This window comes from Hyperolius riggenbachi, chromosome 1 (genome assembly GCF_040937935.1).
Source record: "Hyperolius riggenbachi isolate aHypRig1 chromosome 1, aHypRig1.pri, whole genome shotgun sequence".
In the NCBI taxonomy this organism is placed as follows: Eukaryota; Metazoa; Chordata; class Amphibia; order Anura; family Hyperoliidae; genus Hyperolius; species Hyperolius riggenbachi.
In genome coordinates this window covers 342,338,194-342,361,355 of record NC_090646.1, presented here as the reverse complement: position 1 = coordinate 342,361,355, position 23,162 = coordinate 342,338,194, and the positions used below count along the sequence as shown (strand labels likewise).

The following is a 23,162-nucleotide window of genomic DNA, read 5'->3' as shown; positions in this document are numbered from 1 at the left end:
AGTATATGTAGGCAGGGGTATATGTCCCCAGTATATGTAGGCAGGGGTATATGTGCCCAGTATATGTAGCCAGGGGTATATGTGCCCAGTATATGTAGCCAGGGGTATATGTGCCCAGTATATGTAGCCAGGGGGTATATGTGCCCAGTATATGTAGCCAGGGGGTATATGTGCCCAGTATATGTAGCCAGGGGGTATATGTGCCCAGTATATGTAGCCAGGGGGTATATATGCCCAGTATATGTAGTCAGGGGGTATATGTGCCCAGTATATGTAGCCAGGGGGTATATGTGCCCAGTATATGTAGCCAGGGGGTATATGTGCCCAGTATATGTAGCCAGGGGGTATATGTGCTCAGTATATGTAGCCAGGGGGTATATGTGCTCAGTATATGTAGCCAGGGGGTATATGTGCCCAGTATATGTAGCCAGGGGGTATATGTGCCCAGTATATGTAGCCGGGGGTATATGTGCCCAGTATATGTAGCCGGGGGTATATGTGCCCAGTATATGTAGTCAGGGGGTATATGTGCCCAGTATATGTAGCCAGGGGTATATGTGCCCAGTATATGTAGCCAGAGGTATATGTGCCCAGTATATGTAGCCAGGGGCTATATGTGCCCAGTATATGTAGTCTGGGGGTATATGTGCCCAGTATATGTAGTATGGGGGTATATGTGCCCAGTATATGTAGTCTGGGGGTATATGTGCCCAGTATATGTAGCCAGGGGGTATATGTGCCCAGTATATGTAGTCAGGGGTAAATGCTCTCCTTCCCTCGCTCTGCCCTCCAGAAGTAATGTGCGGGCAGCCGGCAGCGGCCGGGACTTACCTCTCCTCGTCGTCGGAACACTTGATCTGCGTGCCGCAAGTCTGGTCTGGTCCAGACCAGAGCAACGGCACGCAGATCCGGCGCCGGAATGAGGAGAGGGAAGTCCCGCCCGCTGCCGGGTGCCTGCACATTACTTCTGGAGGGGAGAGCGAGGGAAGGAGAGCCCCAAGGTGAGGGGGGGGGGGGGGGAGATGTCCGTCCTCCCCCACCGCTGCTCACAGCTCTCCTTCCACTCCGCTGCTCCCCTCCACAAATGCCAGGGGGGACGGCGTCCACCCTCGGGAAATAGTAAGTGGACGCCGTCCAGTTTACTATATATAGTAAAGTTTAGAGGGGTCGCAGCCAGCACGCAGTACACAGAAGTATATAACAAAGTCTGTTTATTTGGCAGCAGAACATAAACAGCTTTACTTCAGCAGAAATGAAGAAAAACAGTAGCTTACGTCTTCTTTGGTAATGAAAAGTCCAGTTTGTTCAAAGTAAGGATAGTCTCCCATAGGCCAAAGCCACACTCACAGCAGTCCACCGTGTGGTTTGGCTTCCAGTAAGTCCAGTATTTCTCCTTAACAGGATATCCAGTAGCCAGCATGCTACCACATCAACACTCCCTACACAGACTGCCTGTGAGGCTGCTCATATACATCATTAACATAACATTTACATATTATTCATGAGGGTCTCAGCCCTACAGACAAACCAAGTGTGTGCCTAGGTGGGATGGGAAGGCCCGCCCTTCCTTCCCTCCCATCCCAGGAGTCCAGCCCTGACAAGAGAAAAAAAAACAGACAAGCAGCAATTGCTTGCTGCTTCAAATTCCGGACTCCCTTCCTAGGACCACACAGGGTTTTAAAGGGACCACAACCCAAATATCGGGGAAACATACCTCCCATCCAGCACCCACCCCCGATGACCTCTACAATATATATATAAATATATATAAATATATTTTTTCTTATTGTGTTTGTATATTATTGCACAATGACTAGCAGAGGTAGAGGGCGAGGCACCATCAGGAGAGGCAGCGCCATTGCTGCAGCCACTAGCAGCACCAGCAGGTCAGTGACTGGTCTGCCGCCAGCCACTAACCACAGAGTTGTGGAGGAGGGAACAGAGGTGCAGCAGCAGCTTGTTGCGCCCATCTTTGCCGTGGGTCGTCGCCCCCGGCCCATTGCGGAGAGTCAGGCACAGGCTGTCGTGGAAATGATGGCGGAGCAGCAAGCCACCGTTTCCAGCCAGACTTCTAGCATCAGCGAGACCAGTGCCACCACCAGCACTCCGGTCCGCAGCATGCCTCCACCACCACTTGAGGTCACGTCGACCCCAGCGACCAGCCTGCCCTCACTGAGCTCGCTCTTCACCCCAGGGACCGCGAGCATTTTCAGGGATGTTGTGGAACATTTTGAGGAGGAGATAATGGGGGCAATGCAAGGAGGAGGAGTATGAGGTGGAAGAGTTTGTTATTGGCGCACAACAACCAAAATTTCATGAGGAGGAGGGGGGACCTGATGCAGGGGATGTTGGGGCAGAGGAGTTGGTTGAGGGCTCAGAGGAGATGTTTGGGGATGATGATGTGGTGGGGGACCGTCCCTATGTGCCACCACCAGCACAGTTGGTTGAAGGCAGCTCGTCATCGGATGAGGAGGCATCTCGGGCACAGAGGCGCGGCAGCAGCAGGGCGGCCAGCACAGGGCGTGGAAGGCAGGAGCCACAGCCTTCTGCTTCAGCCGCTACCACCACCACCTGCACCAAAGCTCCAAAAAAAACAAAAAAAAAACAGCCCTCCAAAGGCAAAAAAGCTCCTCAGCCCTCAGCTTGAAGGGTAAGTTCAAGTCCCCAGTCTGGTGGTACTTCCCTGTGTGCATTGACGACAAAACCCGTGCCATTTGCCACAGTTGCGGTGCCAGCCTGAGCAGAGGTTGCGATCTGAACAAGTTGGGTACCTCGTGCTTGCAGACCCACTTGGAGACCAAACATTTTCAGGACTACATTGAGTTTCTGAAGCTGAAGGACAGTGGCGCAGGCAGTGGTCAGAGCCAGACAGCCACTGCACAGAGTTCATCAGCATCAGCAGCATCCCACCCTCCTGCTCATCCAGCATCAGCAGCAGGAGCACAGAAACTCGCTGCTCCCCCCCTCCCCCGGGCAGCCAGTCCTCAGTGGCCTCATCTGCTTCCTCCTCAGTCGCCTCCTCATCCTCCCGTGCAGGCAAACGCCGCCAGACCCTGCTCAGGTGTGACCAAGGTTCTGCCTCCCACCAACAGGCGCATCTGGGTGCTGAACGGGTTTGCTTGCCTGGGCCATGTGTTCCCAGCTCCTGCCATACTCCTTTGTGCAGGAGAGGAGTGACATGAGAACATTCCTACAGCTCCTACAGAGTGGCAAATCCCAAGCCGCCACTACTTCTCCTGCACGGCAATCCCAGCAATGCACCGCTTTGCTATGGCGAACGTGGGCCACTCACTCAATCACGCCATGAGTCAGCGGATCCACGTCACCATGGATTCATGGAGCAGCAGTTTTGGGACAGACCGCTACCTGTCCTTCACAGCCCACTGGGTCAGCCTGGTGGAATGTGCCAGCGAGGAAGCAGCAGGTCCATCCTTGGGCGCATCAGCAGCACCAGTTGTCCACTATGTGGTGCCACCACGCAGGGTCAGGGGAAAAGCAGTAGCTCCCGCCGCCAAGCAACCTCGCCTCAGCAGCGTGAAGGCCCGCCATTGCCAAGCGCTGCTGGAGATGAGAAGCCTGGGGAAGAACAGTCTGATGGCAGCCAACGTGCTCCGCTACCTGAGGGAGCAGGAGAAGACGCGGCTGACCCCCAGAGGCCTCAGAGTCAGATTGGTGGTGTCCGACAATGCGGCCAACCTGTTGGCTGCCATCAACAGGGGACACTTGACCCACGTCCCCTGCTTGGCCCACGTCCTGAACCTGGTGGTGCAGAAGTTCCTGCGCACCTACCAGGGGATGGACAATCTGTTGGAAGCGGCTCGGAAAATTGTGTGCAGTTTCCGCCGCTCAGCTGCTGCTGCAGCAAACCTGGCCGACATGCAGCAGCTCAAGGGCCTGCCACGACACCACCTTGTCATCAATGTGCCAACTCGCTGGAATTTCACCCTGGCGATGTTGGAGCGGCTGGTTGAGCAGAGGAGGGCTGTCCACCACCACATCGTTGAGGGCACTCTCGCCCGCACCACCAAACTCCAGCTCCTCTCCAACGCACAGTGAGGGCAGATGCAGCAGGTCTACTTGGTGTTGGCTCCCTTCCTGCAGGCAATCAACCTGGTCAGCGAGGAATCCTCTGCCAGTGGGTGCCCATTGTTTGTCTGCTGGACAGGACCCTGGGTGATCTGCTGGATGTGGGAGAGGAGGCACTGATCCAGTTCGAACAGCAGCCACCTGCGCAGTCCACTTCTGCGCAGGATTTTAAGTTGTTGGAGGAGGAGGAGGTCCTGGACATTGCTGTTGAAGAGGAACAGCTGAGCGCTGCTGCAGTGGTGCAAGGGTGGAGAGAGGAGAAAGAGGCTCAGGGGCCAGAGGAGGAGGACAGCAGACTTGAGGCCACTGACCCTGATGTCTCTGCTGGACGGACCACCCTGTTCCCGATGGCAGCGCACATGCTGCAGTGCCTGCGCACAGACCCCAGGGTGAAGCAAATGCAAGCTCGGGAGGACACCTACATCAGCATGATCCTGGACCCACGGCTGAAGGGGAAGGTGGGTCAGTTCCTGCCTGCTGGAGACCCTGAGCAGCGAACAAGGGAGTTGCAGGAGATCCTTGTTCGGCGATTGGAGGAAGCCTTCCCCCAGCCTTCCACTCCCTCTGTCCTTGTCCAGCCAGCACAGCAGCCGGTGCCTGCAGCAGCATCAGGCACCCAGGAGACCTGCTGTCCTTGATAAAGGCACTCTACATGATGGTAGAGCAGCAGAGAGAGGAGGTGCGTGCAGCAGTATCATCCTCTCAAAGTCACCGCCAGCGCCTGACCCTGATGGTGGCTGACTACATGGGGACCTTCAGTGGGCTTGACACCCCCGCCCTCCTCGCCTGTGGACACCTTGGAGTACTGGGTCGAGCGCTTGCAGATCTGGAGTGAGCTGGCGCAGTACGCCCTGGAAGTCCTTTTTTGCCCCCATTCCAGCGTGCTGTCCTAGAGGTGCTTCAGTGCGGCCGGTGGCGTGGTCAAGGAGAAGCGCTCTCGTCTGTACCCAGAGTCCGTGGACATACTCACATTTTTGAAGATCAACCAGGTCTGGATTGAAGGCACGTTCCAGGCACCTGTTGTCGGCAAGAGGAGGACATGAGGTGCCTGGGAAATATTTTTTCACAACTTAAACCTTCAGTCCCCCGCTAACTTGGCCTGGTTTTTCTGTAGGTGCTGTGGTACCACCGCTAGGTACCATGGCCTGTTACACTGCCTGCTGCCAAATGTCACTCCTCCTCCTGCTGCTGCTGTATTTAACCTTCTCCTGTCTGTGTTCGCACCGCCAGGGTCCACAGAATTATGCGCTGCTGCCATGTGCCACTAGCTATTACGCCACTACAATAGCTACATTTTTTGTGTATTGGATACAATGTGGGCTTCACAACTGCTGTCTGGAACCTCCTGCTGTTGGTGTTTATTTACAGCCGTGGTACCAACGCTAGGTACCATGGTCCGTTTCATTGCCTGCTGCCAAACGTCACTCCTCCTTCTCCTGCTGCTGTATTTAACCTCCTCCTGTCTGTGTTCCCACCGCCAGGGTCCACAGAATTATGCGCTGCTGCCATGCGCCACTAGCTATTATGCCACTACAATAGCTACATTTTGTTGTTAAAAATATATATATATATATATATTTCTGAGGTGTCTGGATTGAAAACTGTGCTGTCCCAGTTGTGTATTGGACACAATGTGGGCTTCACAACTGCTGTCCGGAACCTCCTGTTGTATGGTGTTTATTATTACAGCCGTGGTACCAATGCTAGGTGCCATGGCCCGTTACATTGCCTGCTGCCACACGTCACTCCTCCTGCTGCTGCATTTAACTTCCTGCTGTCTGTGTTCCCGCCGCCAGGGTCCGCAGAATGATGCGCTGCTGCCATGTGCCACTAGCTATTACGCTACAAATTTAGCTATGCTGTTGAAGACAAATTTTTTTCAACAGTTGAGTTCTGTAAGGGAAAAAACATTAAGTTGGGTATGAATACAAAAAAAAAAGAAAAAAAAAAAAAAGATGGTGGTGAAGAAGAATAAGAAAAAGAATAACCAGGTGATGATGAAGAAGAAGAAGAACAAGCTGATGATAAAGAAGAAGAAGAACCAGCTGATGATGATGAAGAAGAAGACGAACCAGGTGAAGAAGAAGATGAAAAACCAAGTGAGGATGAACCAGAAGAAGAAGAACCAGGTGAAGAAGAAGAAGAAGAACCAAGTGCCAGTGAAGAAGTTGATGATGAAGATGATGGTGATGAGAAAGAAGATGGTAAAACAGAAAAAGAAGACTGTGAAGAAAAAGAGAGAAAAAAAAGGAGAAGGTGAAGAAGAATAAACAAAAAATGCAGAAAAAAAGTTTTCCAATTTTTTTTTAATTACACCTATTTAATTTTGATTTCCCTTTAAAAAAAATTCTTTAAGGCCATCCGAATTCGTAATCATGACTATTACCCGAATTCAATTACCGATCACGACTTGAATTCAAATCGAATTCTATGGTCGTGATCATGGCCGAATCCGAATTTGACCCAGACCCGAATCCGAATGTACTCGAATCGAATTTGGATAGATTCGAGCATGCCTGATGGTCACACTATAGACATGGCCACATCCTCAATCAAATTCCCCACTCTATATAAACTGGTAGGAAGCCTTATGTCTTCAGCCCCTGATGCAGCTTCAGCATAACTAGTTGGGCAGGCGCGGCGAGCGCAGTGGAACTGCACAGTGTCCATCTGACTTCTCCCTGGTAAGCTATTGCCATCTCTCTACTGCATCCTTTCATTTCTCAGCACCTCTGGTTCACATGACTTCTTTCTCCTCCATCCTACAGCAGTTTTTGATAGACATAATCTCTTTTGCTTTCGGACACAGTTTTGTTTCTCTCACTGCACTCTTGAATTGTTTTGGTTTCTTGATACAGCTGATCACTACTGGGGATCAGATGTTTGGAATAATGTTTGCCTTGTTCTTGGTTGCATGCTCTAGTCACTGCATATTCATCCCAATCCAGGGATTTTGCACTGTTTCTGACCGATTTTATATAACCAGCACTATTTAATTAATTTAGGTCAATTTCAGTGACTATATCACTCCTTATTGCACTGTTGCACTTTTCCATAATTGCAGCACATTCAATTTCACTTATTAGTGTGGTCTAATACCATTATCTGGTTTTCACTTATTGCACTGTTTCACTTTACTCCATGAGCTGATATTTTATGATCATCTATTTTAATTAGATTATTGAATTCAGGTAATCTTTGGTCTGTATAGGTGCACTTTATGATTCACTGCTACGTGCACAGGTGCATCATATGGCATATTATTTTTTTTTACATCACTATATTATCCAGGTTGTTGTTTAAAGTGTACCTGAGAGGAGAAGAAAGAAATATTTGATACTTACCTGGGGCTTCCTCCAGCCCCATAAGCACCGCAGCCGCTGTGTCCCTCGCTGTCCTTTCGAGTGCCTCTGATTTCCGGCTATCGGTTCTGGTAATCTTGCTCGGTCGCATCAATCGGGGTCTTTTGTGCATGCGTGGACCCTCCGCACATGCACACAAGGGCCCAACTGGCGTGGCTGAGCCAGTTACCGTGACCAACAGTCGGAGAACAGAGGCACTAGAGAGGATGGCGAGGGACACAGCAGTGCTTAGGGGGCTGGAGGAAGCCCCAGGTAAGTATCAAATCTTTCTTTATTCTCCTCTCATGTTTACTTTAACTGAGCATATTTTATCCAGCTGCTTGCCTTGTGGTGGCGCAAATCCATTGACCAGGCCACAGAAATTATAAGAACACGCAGCACATTACTACCCTTATGCTGTGGCAATTTTTGGCCATAGAACAGTGAGCTTTTACAACAGAGATGGTTTTATCTTTGTAATTATACCAATATGATAACATGCAACATTGTGGAGGTCAGATAGGTATGCATGGTGGTCCTGCCTTGATTTTGATTGCTTTTAACCAATATGTTATCAGTTTGTAACTACTTAGTAAACTATATTTAAAACATGCAACAGGAATCTGGACTAATATTGCACAGGGTAATGCTTTATCTTATGTGTGATGTATAGTCATTAATAGGTCGTTGACCTGTTTACCCCTATCCTCCTAAAAGGATACTTGATATTCATTAGCATTAAAGAGACAATGAAGTGAAAAAAAATTATGATATAATGATTGGTATGTGTAGTACAGCTAAGAAATAGAACATTAACAGCAGATATACAGTATGAGTCTAATATTGTTTCCAATACAGTTTTTCAGTTATCTATACAAAAAAGCCATTGAGCTCTACCACTTTCAAAGTCGCAGAGAGTTCTGTCTTGTTATCTCAACTGTCAGTCATTGTATCTTTTTCTCTGCAGAGAAGGGGTTCACAAGTTCACTGCTGCTCTGTAAAATCATTTAGAATGCTGAGTAGTGTGTAAACTGCAAATCTTAGAGAATGATGCAATGATATATATATAAAAAAAAAAAAAAAAAAAAACAACAACTATATAACTGAAAAGAAAAAAAAATGAGAATAATTTCCTTGCTTCTAATGTTCTAGTAATTATCCGTACTACACAACCAATTCATTATATCATAATTTTTATTTTGCTTCAGTGTCTCTTTAAACAATACCAGTTGCTCGGCTATCCTGTTGATCTATTGCCTCTAATGCTTTTAGCCATAAACCCTGAACAAGAATGTAGATCAGATGTTCCTGCCTTGACACTACTGCAGCCAAAGAGCTCAGCAGGACAGCCAGCCAACTGGTATTGTTTAAAAGGATATAAATATGGCAGCTTCCATATACACCTCTCACTTGAGGTTCCCTTTATGGAGAACCTATTCATTATATCATTTTTTTTTCTCGCTTCAGTGTCTCTAAGTTCTCTCTCTTGTTTGTGTTGTGTTGAAATAGGATAAGAAAGGGTTAAATTATCCAATGCAGATGGCTGTGCGTTTACAACACAAGCCATCTGCATTGCCGTCCCTTGCGCTGCTGATCTCATTCACTGGCAGAGAAAGGGTCAGTGTTGCGTTTTGACCAACAATGCATGCAGCAGTGTTTTATCGCTGCGCATGTGCATAGGTGAAAATGTCTGCATCCTGACATTTAGTGTGTGGCTATTGATACCTAACCATTTTACACAAAAATACTGTAGAGAGGTTACAGAATATTTTTATAGACTGTTCTTTTGCGTGCAGTATAATTATTTAAGGTCTGGAGCGACAGCTTTTATTGTAGAGAAATTAAAACAGTAGTGTTGTATTGGAGAGGAAAGCTTCCACTGCCTAATTACCAACTGAAAATGTGTATGTCAAGTTGAACTTAAAAATTTTACATTTAAATCCACTGTGCCAACAACACACCTTTCATTTCTGCCAACCTTCCACAACAAAGGGCTGTTGTGCTGTGCAAAAGCACAGGAAACCATGCTGACCTAGAATAAATGGAACCTACCAAGACCGAGTATGGGTACTGATTCTGCTGCTTAGCATGTCTATACTTTTGTTCCCCGACTGGTCAGACACTGCCTAGAATCAAGTAAAGGTGGTCCTCGGTTTACAAACAGCCAAGTTACGGATGGCTTCTAGTTGCAAACTGGCACTGGCTGGCCAGCTGGCTTGCGCAGAAACCTCTTGTGACACCAGCCATTAGCATCTACAATTGCAGGAGGGAAGGGGACGTCACTGAAGACACCAAAGGAAGCCCAGATGAGTGTGGAGAGAACTGCAGGGACAGTTAGCCGTTAAAAAAACCCTACTGTCCTGATCTTGTACTTAACCCGGGGACTGACTGTATACAGCAAATCAAGTCAGCACTTAAAGAGAATCTGAAGCGTAAATTAAAAGAAAAAAAGATACTTACCAAAGGAGAGGGAAGGCTCTGGGTCTTATCCCCTCGTTCCACGCAGGCTTCTCGGTTCAACTCTCCTGCCCTGGGAGACTTTGTCAGTCTTCGAAAGCACTCAGGCTTCCGAAGATGGATGGCTCTCTACTGCGCATGCGTGAGTGTGTGAGAAAGGGTGCTCGCACAAGCGCAGCTTAGAGCAGCCCATCTTCAGAAGCCTGAGTGTTTCTGAAGACTGCTGAAGCCCTACCGAAGATGAAGAGAGCAGTCTACAACTCATGGGTCATAGACTGCTAAAGGGGGAGCCTGCGGGGGAACAAGGACAGGGAGGAGAATGGAAAGGACCCAGAGCCTCTATAGGACCCAGAGCCTTCCCTTTCCTTAGGTAAGTATCTTTTTTTTTTTTTTTTAATTATGCTTCAGACTCAAAGGTTTGATAACGACAATTAGCAAACTTCACAGAAAGTCATCAGTGTCCGCTAAACAGTCAATTCTTGCAAGGGAAATTATAATAATGTGACAGTACAAATAACTGGGAAAAAAAATAATTGTTAAAACCAATATTTACAGTAGTGTCTATACATGCACATATGATAAAAAAATGACTTACTGAAGACTGTTTACAAACTCGATCTGGCATCTCCTCTGAGGACGAGTGGTTTCCCACTTCTGGGCAAGATCCACCAGTAGTCCAGCATCTAGAAGTCCATAACCAAAATGATGGCTCACTAAGAAAAGAATACACACGCAATATGGAAGAATAAAGTCATAGTTACAGTTATTTGGGTTAAAAAAAGAAAAACCGTCCATCGAGTTCAACCAGAAAACAAAGTACAACACCAGCCTGCTCCCTCACATATCTCTCCCTCACATCTATTCTACACCATGACAGAAGTAAGCTTTCAGTAATTTCCATTTGGATACAACCTTAATTTTTCCAGATCCTCCACCTACCTTCACACTCTTACCTTGATATAGTGAACCTATCAGAGTTATGACTTTATGGAAGCAACACTAAAACAATATAGCCAAAAGCATTTACCAATACCCCTATCACATCCAAAGACACGCTGAACCCATGTACTAAATAGATGTTTCAACTTAGGGCAGCAATGTATTCCCTCCAATAGCATTGCATTTCAAGTGACAGATAAATGTGTAAGGACTAATGATGCCACTGGAGCATAAGGTGCTTCCACAAAAGTGTTTTTTGTTTTAGACGTCTAATTAAAAGCCAGTGCATTTATTTACAGAAGCTGCACCTAAGGCCAAAAACTCATATGGGTTCTACACTTACCTTTTCTTCCTGCTCCATTTACCAACCAGTCTTCAGCAATAAGATTAGAAGACCTTGAAGCTCTCACCACAATGTGCTGCACATCCCTCCATGTGAGAGCAGGACTGTGTAAAGATCACAAATGAGTCACAGGCTTTCCCATACATTTACTTTACCATTTAATGTTTATATACATTAACTGTATTTCTTACTTTGCTTCTAGAGCAAGTGCAACTATTCCAGCAGCTAAAGGAGCAGAGGCTGATGTTCCAGTGTGATGCTCTGTGCAGCGATGGAGCAGATCAGTTGTCACCTGTAAAAGTTTGAAAGTGAAAATCTTTAAAGCACTTGGGTCTCTTAATTCACAGCTTGGTGTCTCAATTCACAGCTGATCCAAGCTGTAGAAGGGTGTTGAGGGTGGGAACGAACAACTACAGTACTCATTAGTAAGATCACTTAAGCAAGGATATGGAGATGCCCAGAGATGAAAGAGGATATAGCAATATGCCCCTACGGAGATTCATTCTATGACAAACACACAAACACACTATACACCCAGGTGATTGGAATCCTGTCCAATCCTTCATTTACAATATAGCTCTCGAGACACCCTCTCTCCCCCTCCCCCCCCCCCCATTATAATAACAGTACCTCAAGTTGGCTGACTCAAACTTACAACTTGTGATAAACGTCTCACCTTCCCAACTAGTCAGAGACTCGATTTCTTGAATAAATCAGACCAACTATCAAACCACTACTTAGTGCATGTTAACAACTCTCTGTTAAAAGATGTTCAAGCATTTTTGTGTATACTTAACTTCACCTTTTGCATATTTTCTATGTATGTTTAAAAATTTCAATAAAAATTATCTTACAAAAAAAAAAAAAAAAAAAAAGAAAGAAAGAGGATATAGCAGACAGGTAGTCAGGAACACGTGTGAAGAGGGAGTTAAGGTCTGTGGCCGAGAGGTGCAGTTGTGTATCATCTACATATAGGTGGTATTAAAAACCAAATGAGATGATTAAGTTGCATGTACTGTAGATGGAAAAGAGGAGGGGACTGAGGACAGAGACTTGAGGTACACCCACAGAAAGGATGTGGAGAGGAGGTCGGATCTAAGTAAGAGACAGAAAAAGACCTTCCAGAGAGATAGGAAGATATCCAGGAGAGCGAAAGGCCCTTTACTCCTACAGATCCTTTCATTTATCGGCATAAAGTGTGGTCGACAGTATCAAACACTGATGACAGATCAAGAAGGATGAGTATGGAATAATGGCCATTGGAGCCTTGCAAATAAAATAGACGAACTAGAGTTCATTCTGAATGACAAAGGCTATGACATTGTGGGAAAAACCAAGACATGGATGGATGGAAGCCATGACTGGATAGCTAATTTAGAGGGATACAATGGCCTCAATTCACTAAGCTTATCTCCTGTCTTTAATAACTCTTCTAGAGTTATCACCATAGTGATAAGGCATGTAGTATTCTGGAAACATTTTACCTCAGGCAAACCTAAAGTTAACTCTTCTGTCTTTCAGTTAACTCTTCAATCCTTAAAATAACTCCAGAGTTAAAGCCAGGCTGTTTATTAACTGCATGTGAAAATAACTACAGAGGATGTAAATTAACTACAGAGGAGGTAACTTAAGGAATAAAGAGATAAAATAACTCTCTCACTGTGTGGAGGTAAGTTATCTCTTGCCTTATCTCCAGCATGATCTTAGTGAATTGAGGCCAATGTGTTTAGGAAGGATAGAACAGGGAAAAAAGGTGGAGGGGTTTGTCTCTTTGTTAAGAATTATTTTACAGCTGTCCTCAACGATGAGATGGAGGAAGATTGCGAAGATGTGGAGTCAGTTTAAGTAAATGTTCATGGTGGAAATAAAAGTTGCCAATTGCTTATTGGGGTATGCTACAGGCCACCTCATATTAATGAAGCTGCAGAACTGCGATTACTACAGCAGATTGAAAAAGCTGCAAGTAAAAATGAGGTCATAGTTATGGGCGACTTCAACTTTCCAGACATTGACTGGTGTATTGAGGCTACCCATTCTGGCAGCAGATTTCTGGCAGCACTACAGGACAATTACTTGACTCAAATGGTAACGGAACCAACTAGGGGGAATGCGTTACTGGATCTGATCATTTCTAATAGACCAGATAATGTATCACATGTACAGATTCAAGAACATTTGAGAAATAGTGACCACAACATGATAACGTTTGATCTGGTTACTGATAGGCTACGGGGCAGCGGGACCACTAAAACTATGAGTTTTAGAAAAGCAAGCTTCAATCAACTTAGGCAGGCACTAAGTTTGGTGAACTGGGATAATGTACTACAAGGGGAGGACACTGAAGGGAAACGGCAAGCTTTTAAACTTATTCTCAATCAATATTGTAGTATGTACATCCCATATGGAAATAAAATGTCTAGGAATAAAAAAAGGCCTCTATTGATGAATAGAAAGGTTAGAGATAAAATGAAGAGGAAAAGGAATGCCTATAAGGTCCTAAAACAGGAGAGGACCGAGGCTGCACTAAGCAATTATAAGGAGTGCAAAAAAAATTGTAAAAGAAAAAGAAATTAGGCTGGCAAAGATCAAAGCTGAAAATCAAATCGCTAGGGATATCAAATCTAACCCAAAAAAGTTTTACAAGTACATCAACTCTATAAAAAAAAAAAAAGAAAGGTTGACTGTATAGGACTCCTAAAGGATGAGGTTGGGAACTCAATGGTGGATGACCAAGGGAAGGCAGAGTTATTAAACACTTTCTTTGCTTCTGTCTTCACAAATGAAACAGCACTATTGCAAATTACAGATGCAGAAGAGTCTCAATCTTCCAACTGTAATATTAAATACTTAACGCAGGAAGAAGTGAAGGCAAGACTAAATAAATTAAAAATAGACAAGGCACCTGGCCCGGATGGCATGCATCCTCGGGTCCTAAGGGAATTAAGTTCAATTATAGATAAACCCCTTTATCTCATCTTTTGTGACTCTCTTTCAACTGGCAGAGTCCCAGTGGATTGGCGTACAGCCCACGTTTTCCCATTATTTAAGAAGGGCAAAAAATCAGATCCAGGAAATTATAGACCTGTAAGCTTAACATCAGTTGTATGCAAACTATTTGAGGGGTTACTAAGCGATTCTATACATGACTTCATAGTAGAAAATAATCTTATTTCTCAGCATCCACATGGGTTTACTAAACACAGGTCCTGTTTGACTAACATGCTCAGCTTTTATGAGGTAGTGAACGCTAATGTGGATATTGGGAATGCTGTAGATGTGATATACTTGGACTTTGCAAAGGTCTTCGACACTGTTCCCCACAAAAGTAGATGTACAGAGGCGCCAAAAGGATAAAATATGCTAAAATGTTTAAAATATTCGGGTGGCGGCGGTGGACCGGCCACTCAGAAATAGACTCGATACTGTCGCCTAAGATAAAGACAATTTATTCACATACTCCATGAACAGAACCGCAACGCGTTTCACGGGTATATTCCCGCTTCCTCAGGCAATAAACAGACAGGAGTACACAGTACAGTCTCAAGGTCGCGAATAGCGCCTTTGTCACAGAGGCGCTATTCGTGACCTTGAGACTGTACTGTGTACTCCTGTCTGTTTATTGCCTGAGGAAGCGGGAATATACCCATGAAACGCATTGCGGTTCTGTTCATGGAGTATGTGAATAAATTGTCTTTATCTTAAGCGACAGCATCGAGTCTATTTCTGAGTGGCCGGTCCACCGCCGCCACCCGAATATTTTAAACATTTTAGCATATTTTATCCTTTTGGCGCCTCTGTACATCTACTTGTCAAGATATCCACCCTTGGTGGTTGGAAGGGTGACAAACCCTCCTTATCTTCTTCAGAGAGCGACATCTTAATCCTGAGTGGGGACAGGTCTAATCTCCCCACCTACCTATATAGTGGTTGCCTAAACGGTAACCCATGTTTGTAAGTATAATACTTACTCCACACTAATTCTCCCTGATCCAATACATACTACACTATATTGGGCTCTCGGTTTCTCTGTTTTATGTTCCCCACAAAAGTCTGGTGCAAAAGTTGAGGATGCAAAGACTGGGGAAAAGTCTGTGTGCATGGATAGGGAACTGGCTAATGGACAGAAAACAAAGAGTTGTGGTCAATGGATCATACTCAAAATGGGAGACTGTTAGCAGTGGGGTCCCACAGGGGTCTGTACTGGGCCCAGTGCTCTTCAATTTATTTATTAATGACCTAGTAGATGCAGTAGTGAGCAATGTTGCTATTTTTGCAGATGATACAAAATTGTACAGAATCATCAACTCTCAGGAAGATAGTGTCATATTGCAACAGGATCTGGATAGGATGGCTATATGGGCACATACATGGCAGATGAAATTCAATGTTGAAAAATGTAAAGTCATGCATTTTGGTCGTACCAATGGTCTAGCACCATACAAAATAAATGGGATACAGTTGGGGACATCAAACTTGGAGAAGGACTTAGGAGTACTCATCGACAACAAGTTAAATAATCGTACTCAATGCCAAGCAGCTGCAGCTAAAGCGAACAAAATTTTGGGATGCATTAAAAGGGAAATACAGTGGCTTGCAAAAGTATTCGGCCCCCTTGAAGTTTTCCACATTTTGTCACATTACTGCCACAAACATGAATCAATTTTATTGGAATTCAATGTGAAAGACCAATACAAAGTGGTGTACACGAGAAGTGGAACGAAAATCATACATGATTCAAAACATTTTTTACAAATCAATAACTGCAAAGTGGGGTGTGCGTAATTATTCAGCCCCTTTTGGCCTGAGTGCAGTCAGTTGCCCATAGACATTGCCTGATGAGTGCTAATGACTAAATAGAGTGCACCTGTGTGTAATCTAATGTCAGTACAAATACAGCTGCTCTGTGACAACCTCAGAGGTTGTCTAAGAGAATCTTGGGAGCAACACCACCATGAAGTCCAAAGAACAAACTAGACAGGCCAGGGATAAAGTTATTGAGAAATTTAAAGCAGGCTTAGGCTACACAAAGATTTCCAAAGCCTTGAACATCCCACGGAGCACTGTTCAAGCAACTGTAAAACTACCAAGACAAGGCCGTCCACCTAAACTTACAGGCCGAACAAGAAGAACGCTGATCAGAAATGCGGTCAAGAGGCCCATGGTGACTCTGGATGAGCTGCAGAGATCTACAGCTCAGGTGGGGGAATCTGTCCATAGGACAACTATTAGTCGTGCACTGTACATAGTTGGCCTTTATGGAAGAGTGGCAAGAAGAAAGCAATTGTGACCAGAAAAGCATAGAAAATCCCATTTGCAGTTTGCCACAAGCCATGTAGAGGACACAGCAAACATGTGGAAGAAGGTGCTCTGGTCAGATGAGACCAAAATTGAACTTTTTGGCCAAAATGCAAAACGCTATGTGTGGCGGTAAACTAACACTGCACATCACTCAGAACACACCATCTGTCACGGAACAGCCGTGAGAAACGAGAACGCAATCAGTTTATTGTGCCGATTGCCATTGATTGTAGTCGAGCAAGCAATCAGAGACTGACATTCCTGGTTTTTAAAAAGGCAGTATTTTTCCCCCATTTACCAGCTGGCAGGAAACCTGGCCCTGTGACTTGCTAATTAAGGTGTAACACTCAGATGTTAATTAACAAACCAGGAGTCTTTTCAGAGCCAAGGAAGCTAATCCCAGCAGGGGGCTATTCAAAACCTGCTTTCACTCCAGACTTTCTGGCACCGACCACAGGGCATCTGAATGCATATGAGGTATGGTTTCTTGTCGATTATATGGCAACCATACATCGCACAGCTATGGAATTCATATAGTCTTATTCGGTAAGATCTGGCCATCGTGCTGATATGAAATTCATTGTGATAGCCCATCTGGTTATTGAGGTATGACCCTTCTCAAGAACTGGGTCCGCTGCACTAGCCATGTCTGATGTCATATTAATCTGTATTTTCCGACAAGTATGAATCTGTTATCCCCCTAAATATGACTTGTATCGTTTGTGAGTTACGGCAGTTTATACGTTTAAAACCTAAAATCTCTCAGAGGAAATGAACGGTCATTGGTTGGTAATTCAGAGGGGGCCGGCACTGCCACACCCCCAAACCAGCTTCATCAAAAGAATCTGCGAGGGGCTCTCCCCTCAGTCCTCCACATTCCATCTGTATGAGAATGGTCTGCTGCCAGCCAGAGGACACATGGTTGGCGGCCATCTTGCTGAACTTTGAATTTTGCTCTGAAACAAAGAACTTTGCGGAACTTGAAACCATTTTGCTTGGATTTTAAATTTAGCTGAAACAAAGGATTTTACCAAGGACTTTATGATTCTTCCCACAAAAAAACATCTTTCCATGAACTAAGTATTTTTTCTCCCTTTCTTTTATTTTTCATACTGGCTATTATTGGTTTCAGTAATTGTTGATTTTAAGAATTGTCTGTATATATTAATTATTTATATTGCCCGTGAATAAAAGACTTTATCAAAGTCATTCACTGTTCCGCTACCCTGCTTCTCAGCCGCACAAACTGAACTCAGACTTCTGAAGAGATGCTACTGTTGTTACTAGCCAGACAGAATAAAGTGTGTTTAACCGTTTTTATTTGCAGGACTAGTCAGTCAGTCGGGTCCACTGGCCCATACCAGTGGTGGTGGCAGATACCCTGAAATAGTGTGTAAAGTTGTAATTACCGTACCTCACAGGCTCCCTTCTGGTCGGGCTGCTGCCCAAATTTCTGTGTGTTTCTGCGCAAAGATCGCGACCAAAGCTTGCATGGTCTGTGTGCTGAAACCGATTGGAAGGCAATTTGCGGTCTGACCACTAGGGCTCCTGTGACACCATCCCCACTGTCAAATATGGTGGTGGCAGCATCATGCTCTGGGGGTGCTTCTCTTCAGCAGGGACAGGGAAGCTGGTCAGAGTTGATGGGAAGATGGATGGAGCCAAATACAGGGCAATCTTGGAAGAAAACCTCTTGGAGTCTGCAAAAGACTTGAGACTGGGGCGGAGGTTCACTTTCCAGCAGGACAACGACCCTAAACATAAAGCCAGGGCAACAATGGAATGGTTTAAAACAAAACATATCCATGTGTTAGAATGGCCCAGTCAAAGTCCAGATCTAAATCCAATTGAGAATCTGTGGCAAGATCTGAAAACTGCTGTTCACAAATGCTGTCCACCTAATCTGACTGAGCTGGAGCTGTTTTGCAAAGAAGAAGAATGGGCAAGGATTTCAGTCTCTAGATGTGCAAAGCTAGTAGAGACATACCCTAAAAGACTGGCAGCTGTAATTGCAGCAAAAGGTGGTTCTACAAAGTATTGACTCAGGGGGCTGAATAATTACGCACACCCCACTTTGCAGTTATTGATTTGTAAAAAAATGTTTGGAATCATGTATGGTTTTCGTTCCACTTCTCACGTGTACACCACTTTGTATTGGTCTTTCACGTGGAATTCCAATAAAATTGATTCATGTTTGTGGCAGTAATATGACAAAATGTGGAAAATTTCAAGGGGGCCAAATACTTTTGCAAGCCACTGTAAAAACTCGAGATGCTAGCATAATATTGCCCCTGTTTAACTCTCTAGTACGGCCACATCTGGACTATGGAATTCAGTTCTAGGCACCACATTACAAAAAAAGATATTGCAGTTTTAGAGCAGGTGCAGAGACGAGCAACAAAATTGATACGTGGGATGGAAGGTCTCACTTACCAAGAAAGGTTAGATAAACTGGGTTTATTTAGTCTAGAGAAAAGACGCCTTAGAGGGGAGCTAATTAACATGTATAAATACATCAGAGGGCAATCTAATAGCTTGGCGGGTGAGCTTTTTGTCCCTAGGCCTTCTCAAAGGACTAGAGGACATGATCTGCGCATGGAGGAAAAACGTTTTAGCCATTTATTTAGGAAAGGGTTCTTTACAGTAAGAGTGATTAAGATGTGGAATGCATTGCCACAGGACGTCTTTATGGCAAACTCTATACCTGCATTTAAAGGGGGCTTAGATGCTTTCCTTGCGTTGAAAGACATCCATGGCTACAATTACTAGGTAATGCCCAATGATGTTGATCCAGGGATTTTATCTGATTGCCATCTGGAGTCGGGAAGGAATTTTTTCCCTTTTGGGACTAATTGGACCATGCCTTGTAAGGGTTTTTCGCCTTCCTCTGGATCAACAGGGATATGTGAGGGAGCAGGTGTTGTACTTTGTTCTCTGGTTGAACTCGATGGACGTATGTCTATTTTCAACCAAAAAAACTATGACTATGTAACTATGTACCTATGATTTACCTGTAAGAAGATCATTGGCCACTTTAGTAGGAGCTGTCTCTGTGGAGTGGTTTGTGTGAAAGCCAAACTGGAACGGATCAAGCAGGGAGGTAGCAGATAAATAATTGCCTAGTTCAACACGTGGCGTTTAAGATATTTAGATGCAAATAGGAGAAGTGACAGGGCAGTAGATGGTGAGTGCAGTGGGATAATCTAGAGATTTTTTTAAGTAGTGTTTATACAACAGCCTTTTTGGGTGTGGATGGAAAAATACCAGTGGAGAGGGAGAGGTTAAATAGCGATGTGCCAGTAACCTGAGCTCAGAGCAGGCCGCAGAGGCAGAAGCATCTTTCCCTTTGCCTAACTCTGACCCCAGGGTCCCACACAACTTTTAAGGGGTGAGGTATGACGGATTCACCAGCATGTGTGTTAAGAAGGGTCTTCCCTTTAAGGCAGGTCTCCTTCCAATGATGAGCGAGGGGAAGCTTGTTATTTTTTTCTGAAGCATCCAGGCAATCTTCCTGGCAGGGCCTAGCAAATAGTCCCTTCCCATATTCCAAGATCCGCTGATAACGGTTTGCAGAACAGGGGCTATAAATCTCTCCCTCTGGCAACATCAAAGAAAGTAGGAAACCGCTACCAAGAGGTAGAGGGAATTTGATCTTAAAGCGGTATCGTCACCATAAAAATCAAATTTCAACAGCAACTGGTCTGTGTGTATTAAGTGATAAAGATGCTAATCCTCCATTCAAAACTTTCAAAACTTTTTCTGCTGTTATGATTTGGAGTTATCACATACTTAAGGAGCACTGGCCCTTTAGTAGTCGTGCCAAAGAATTGCATGCTGGGGGTTCTTTTTATCTATAATCTATTCCTCCTCTTCCCTTTATTTCCCTGCCAGCTTCTTATCTGAAACCTAATCCCCTACTCACTTGTGTTTACAAGCAAGGCTGAGGCGACTCAGCGATTGGAGCATAAGAGAAAAAAAGTAAAGGGCAGAAATGACATCACGAGTTAGCCTTTACTGTGGGCAAAAGACATGGCCCCCACCACTAACAGAATTCTCGTAATTTACTATATAACATTCACTGAAATCAAAACGTGGACAGTACAATACATGTGTTATGTAAGTAGGTCAAGTATTTATCTACTTATAAATGTGTTTTTTTATCCCTGGCATAGTATGGCTGACCCTACTGCTTTAACTCTAACTCAGCTAGAAATACATTATATGTTTTCTATCAGAATTTCCCGTTTTAATGTATGCTAGCCATATGAGAATTAGTGGGGTTGTTACTTGTACATACAAACAAAATTGTAACACCCTATCCAAAAGATTTCTCTGCCTACAGTGAATGGTAAGCTGTGGCAAAGGGAAAAGGAATTGAAGGGTGATGTCACCCTGATTACTTCAATCAGCAGAAAATTTGGTAAACAAGGCTAATTTCAGGGAAAACTCAAATATCTAGTTGTGTGTGTCTAGAAGACAAACCAATGCAGTTCTCTAACTTGCAGCAGTGTATGTGTGCCCCGTCACATATACGTTAAAAAACATTTCTGTCTGCAGTCGTTTTCCAAATCAAAGGAAAGTAATGGAAGCAAAACAACCCGACAGTTTGCATCTCCAAAACTATTAGTTTCCAAATACATTTTCTCACAGGCTAACCTTACTCTACCACATAGCAAAGAAAACATACTTACAATTTTCCTGTCTTCCTTTTTGCCACTGCTGAATGTAGTAGTCAGTAGGGCAGCACAGGTCTCACTATACCATGGGACTTCTCCCTTCTCTGTGGTGCTCCCAACAGATAGTGTGTAGATACTGTTAGCATAACCATCAAAATTACAGTTATCATAATGCAATCCACCATTTCCAGATGCCCAGACAAAAACTGAACCTAGTCCACCACGTCCCTATAATTAGAGAAAGAAACAATAACAAAGATGCAGATATAGGGACAGGAGACAACTGCATGAGTGACACTTGTCAATGCACTTGTATCGATTTACAGCTACATTCCCTTTGCAAATCATTTGCTTCTTATGTGTTGTCCTGAAGTGTAGCTATGAGCCTTATATTTAAAGCACATTTAGAGGTGACCATTACCAGCATAGCAATAATGAAGAGCTAATCCTGCAGTTAAAGAAAGGCCCCTGGTAGGCCCATCTCACCCAGCAGCCCCAGTACAATCCCAACCCCTGCATTCTCTTCTGCTATGCCACTTGTGGCATCTGATTACATAGTGATGGATTTTTTCTGTTTTGAAGTATGAAGGTACTATGTTCTGCAATCATTTTCTGACAATTGGCATCATATTTATAAAGCAAAATAAATAAACACATTCCCACCCAGTCCTGAACATGGGCTAAATGTGATACATCAGACTTGCTAGCCTTTTTCCACTGCTCCACAGACCAGTTCATACACTTGCACGCCCTCTGTAGGCACGTTCAGTGGTGGACAGGGATCACCATGGGCACTACGAGTACAGAGCAAGCTGCAATGCACTGTGTAGTCTCATACACATCAGAGCAGAAGGGATACCCTTCTCTCCTCTTAGTGAGCCTTGGGCATACCTGATTCTGCTGTTGGTTCACTGGCTGTAATGGTTTGCACCACTTTTGGTAGATTTGGTAGATTTTAGCCCTTGATAACAAAAAGAAAAAGGGAAGTGGCTATGGCGCCTGCCTACTTCAGTTTTGCTGGTGGGGTTTATGATTAGCAAACTGAAAACAAGAACTGCACCCTGCACACTGGGAACACCCCACAAGAACTGCTCTTTTCGGTATGCTTTCACCCATACATCTAGCCATCGCAATGTCGACAAGGGTACAACCTTTAAGATCTGAAAACATTTTGCTAGTCCGCACTTTTTTTCAAGCAGTTATAATGCAAAAAAAAAAAATGAAAATAAAAAGAATGAAAAGGAAAGAGGAGTACATACAATTCAGATAGAACTCACATTTACAGTGCCTTTATAAAAGGCCCCCATGGCCAATATGCCTGGCCCATCCACGGTTAATCCATCATCCTCAGGTCCCCAACTGACGCTGTAGATATCAATGTACTGAGGATTCAGGCTCAGTGATTGAGCTTCTGTAATATCAGTGATCAGTCCATCGAGCATGCGAACACCTAGGGGAAGGCATTTAGAAAGATATGCAGTAAGAATTTGTTCGGAGACAACTAGTCATTTAAGGTATGTCTGGGATTTCACTCTGTATTACCTCCTATTCTTGCATTGTATGCAATTCCTGCACCACAGATGTCATTATTGGCAACAGCAGCCACTTCCCCAGCACAGCGTGTTCCATGACTATAACATTTAAAAAACTAGTTAGATATAAGTAACTTTCTATCTACAATCCTAAACGGAATCAGTGAAAAAAATGTTTACTCCCCAGAATTAGTCACCTTTTGTTATACAGCAGCACTTTACAGAGTCTCATCACTATCTGTCCCTAAGAGCTGCCCCAATCTCATCCCACAGTCGCAGGTAGGGATTTTGGGAGAAAACCAGCCCAGAAGAAATGCATGCAAACATGATGGGACAGACACACTCCATACAGATAGTGTTCTGGCCCAGGTTTGAACCAGGGACCCAGCACTGTAAGATAAAAGTGCTATCCACTACACCACCCTACTTAACCTGTGTGCACAGAGGGTGTCCAGGAACTTCCCTTCGATCAGCCTGGTGGGTTGTCTCA

The 23,162-nt window shown here is 44.6% G+C and overlaps 1 protein-coding gene across 5 annotated transcripts in view; it reads right to left on the bottom strand.

The window, feature by feature from the left end:
* Positions 1–23,162, bottom strand: part of PCSK4 (proprotein convertase subtilisin/kexin type 4) — a 117,219-nt gene that overhangs the window by 12,028 nt on the left and 82,029 nt on the right. For all 5 annotated transcript variants that reach the window (XM_068234016.1, XM_068234015.1, XM_068234012.1 and 2 more), the window contains 6 exons: positions 22,683–22,771; positions 22,418–22,590; positions 21,156–21,368; positions 11,358–11,458; positions 11,167–11,270; positions 10,480–10,597 (listed from right to left, as the gene is read on the bottom strand). In XM_068234016.1, coding sequence (XP_068090117.1) covers positions 10,480–10,597; positions 11,167–11,270; positions 11,358–11,458; positions 21,156–21,368; positions 22,418–22,590; positions 22,683–22,771 — 798 coding nt within the window. The remainder of the gene's footprint in view (positions 1–10,479; positions 10,598–11,166; positions 11,271–11,357; positions 11,459–21,155; positions 21,369–22,417; positions 22,591–22,682; positions 22,772–23,162) is intronic.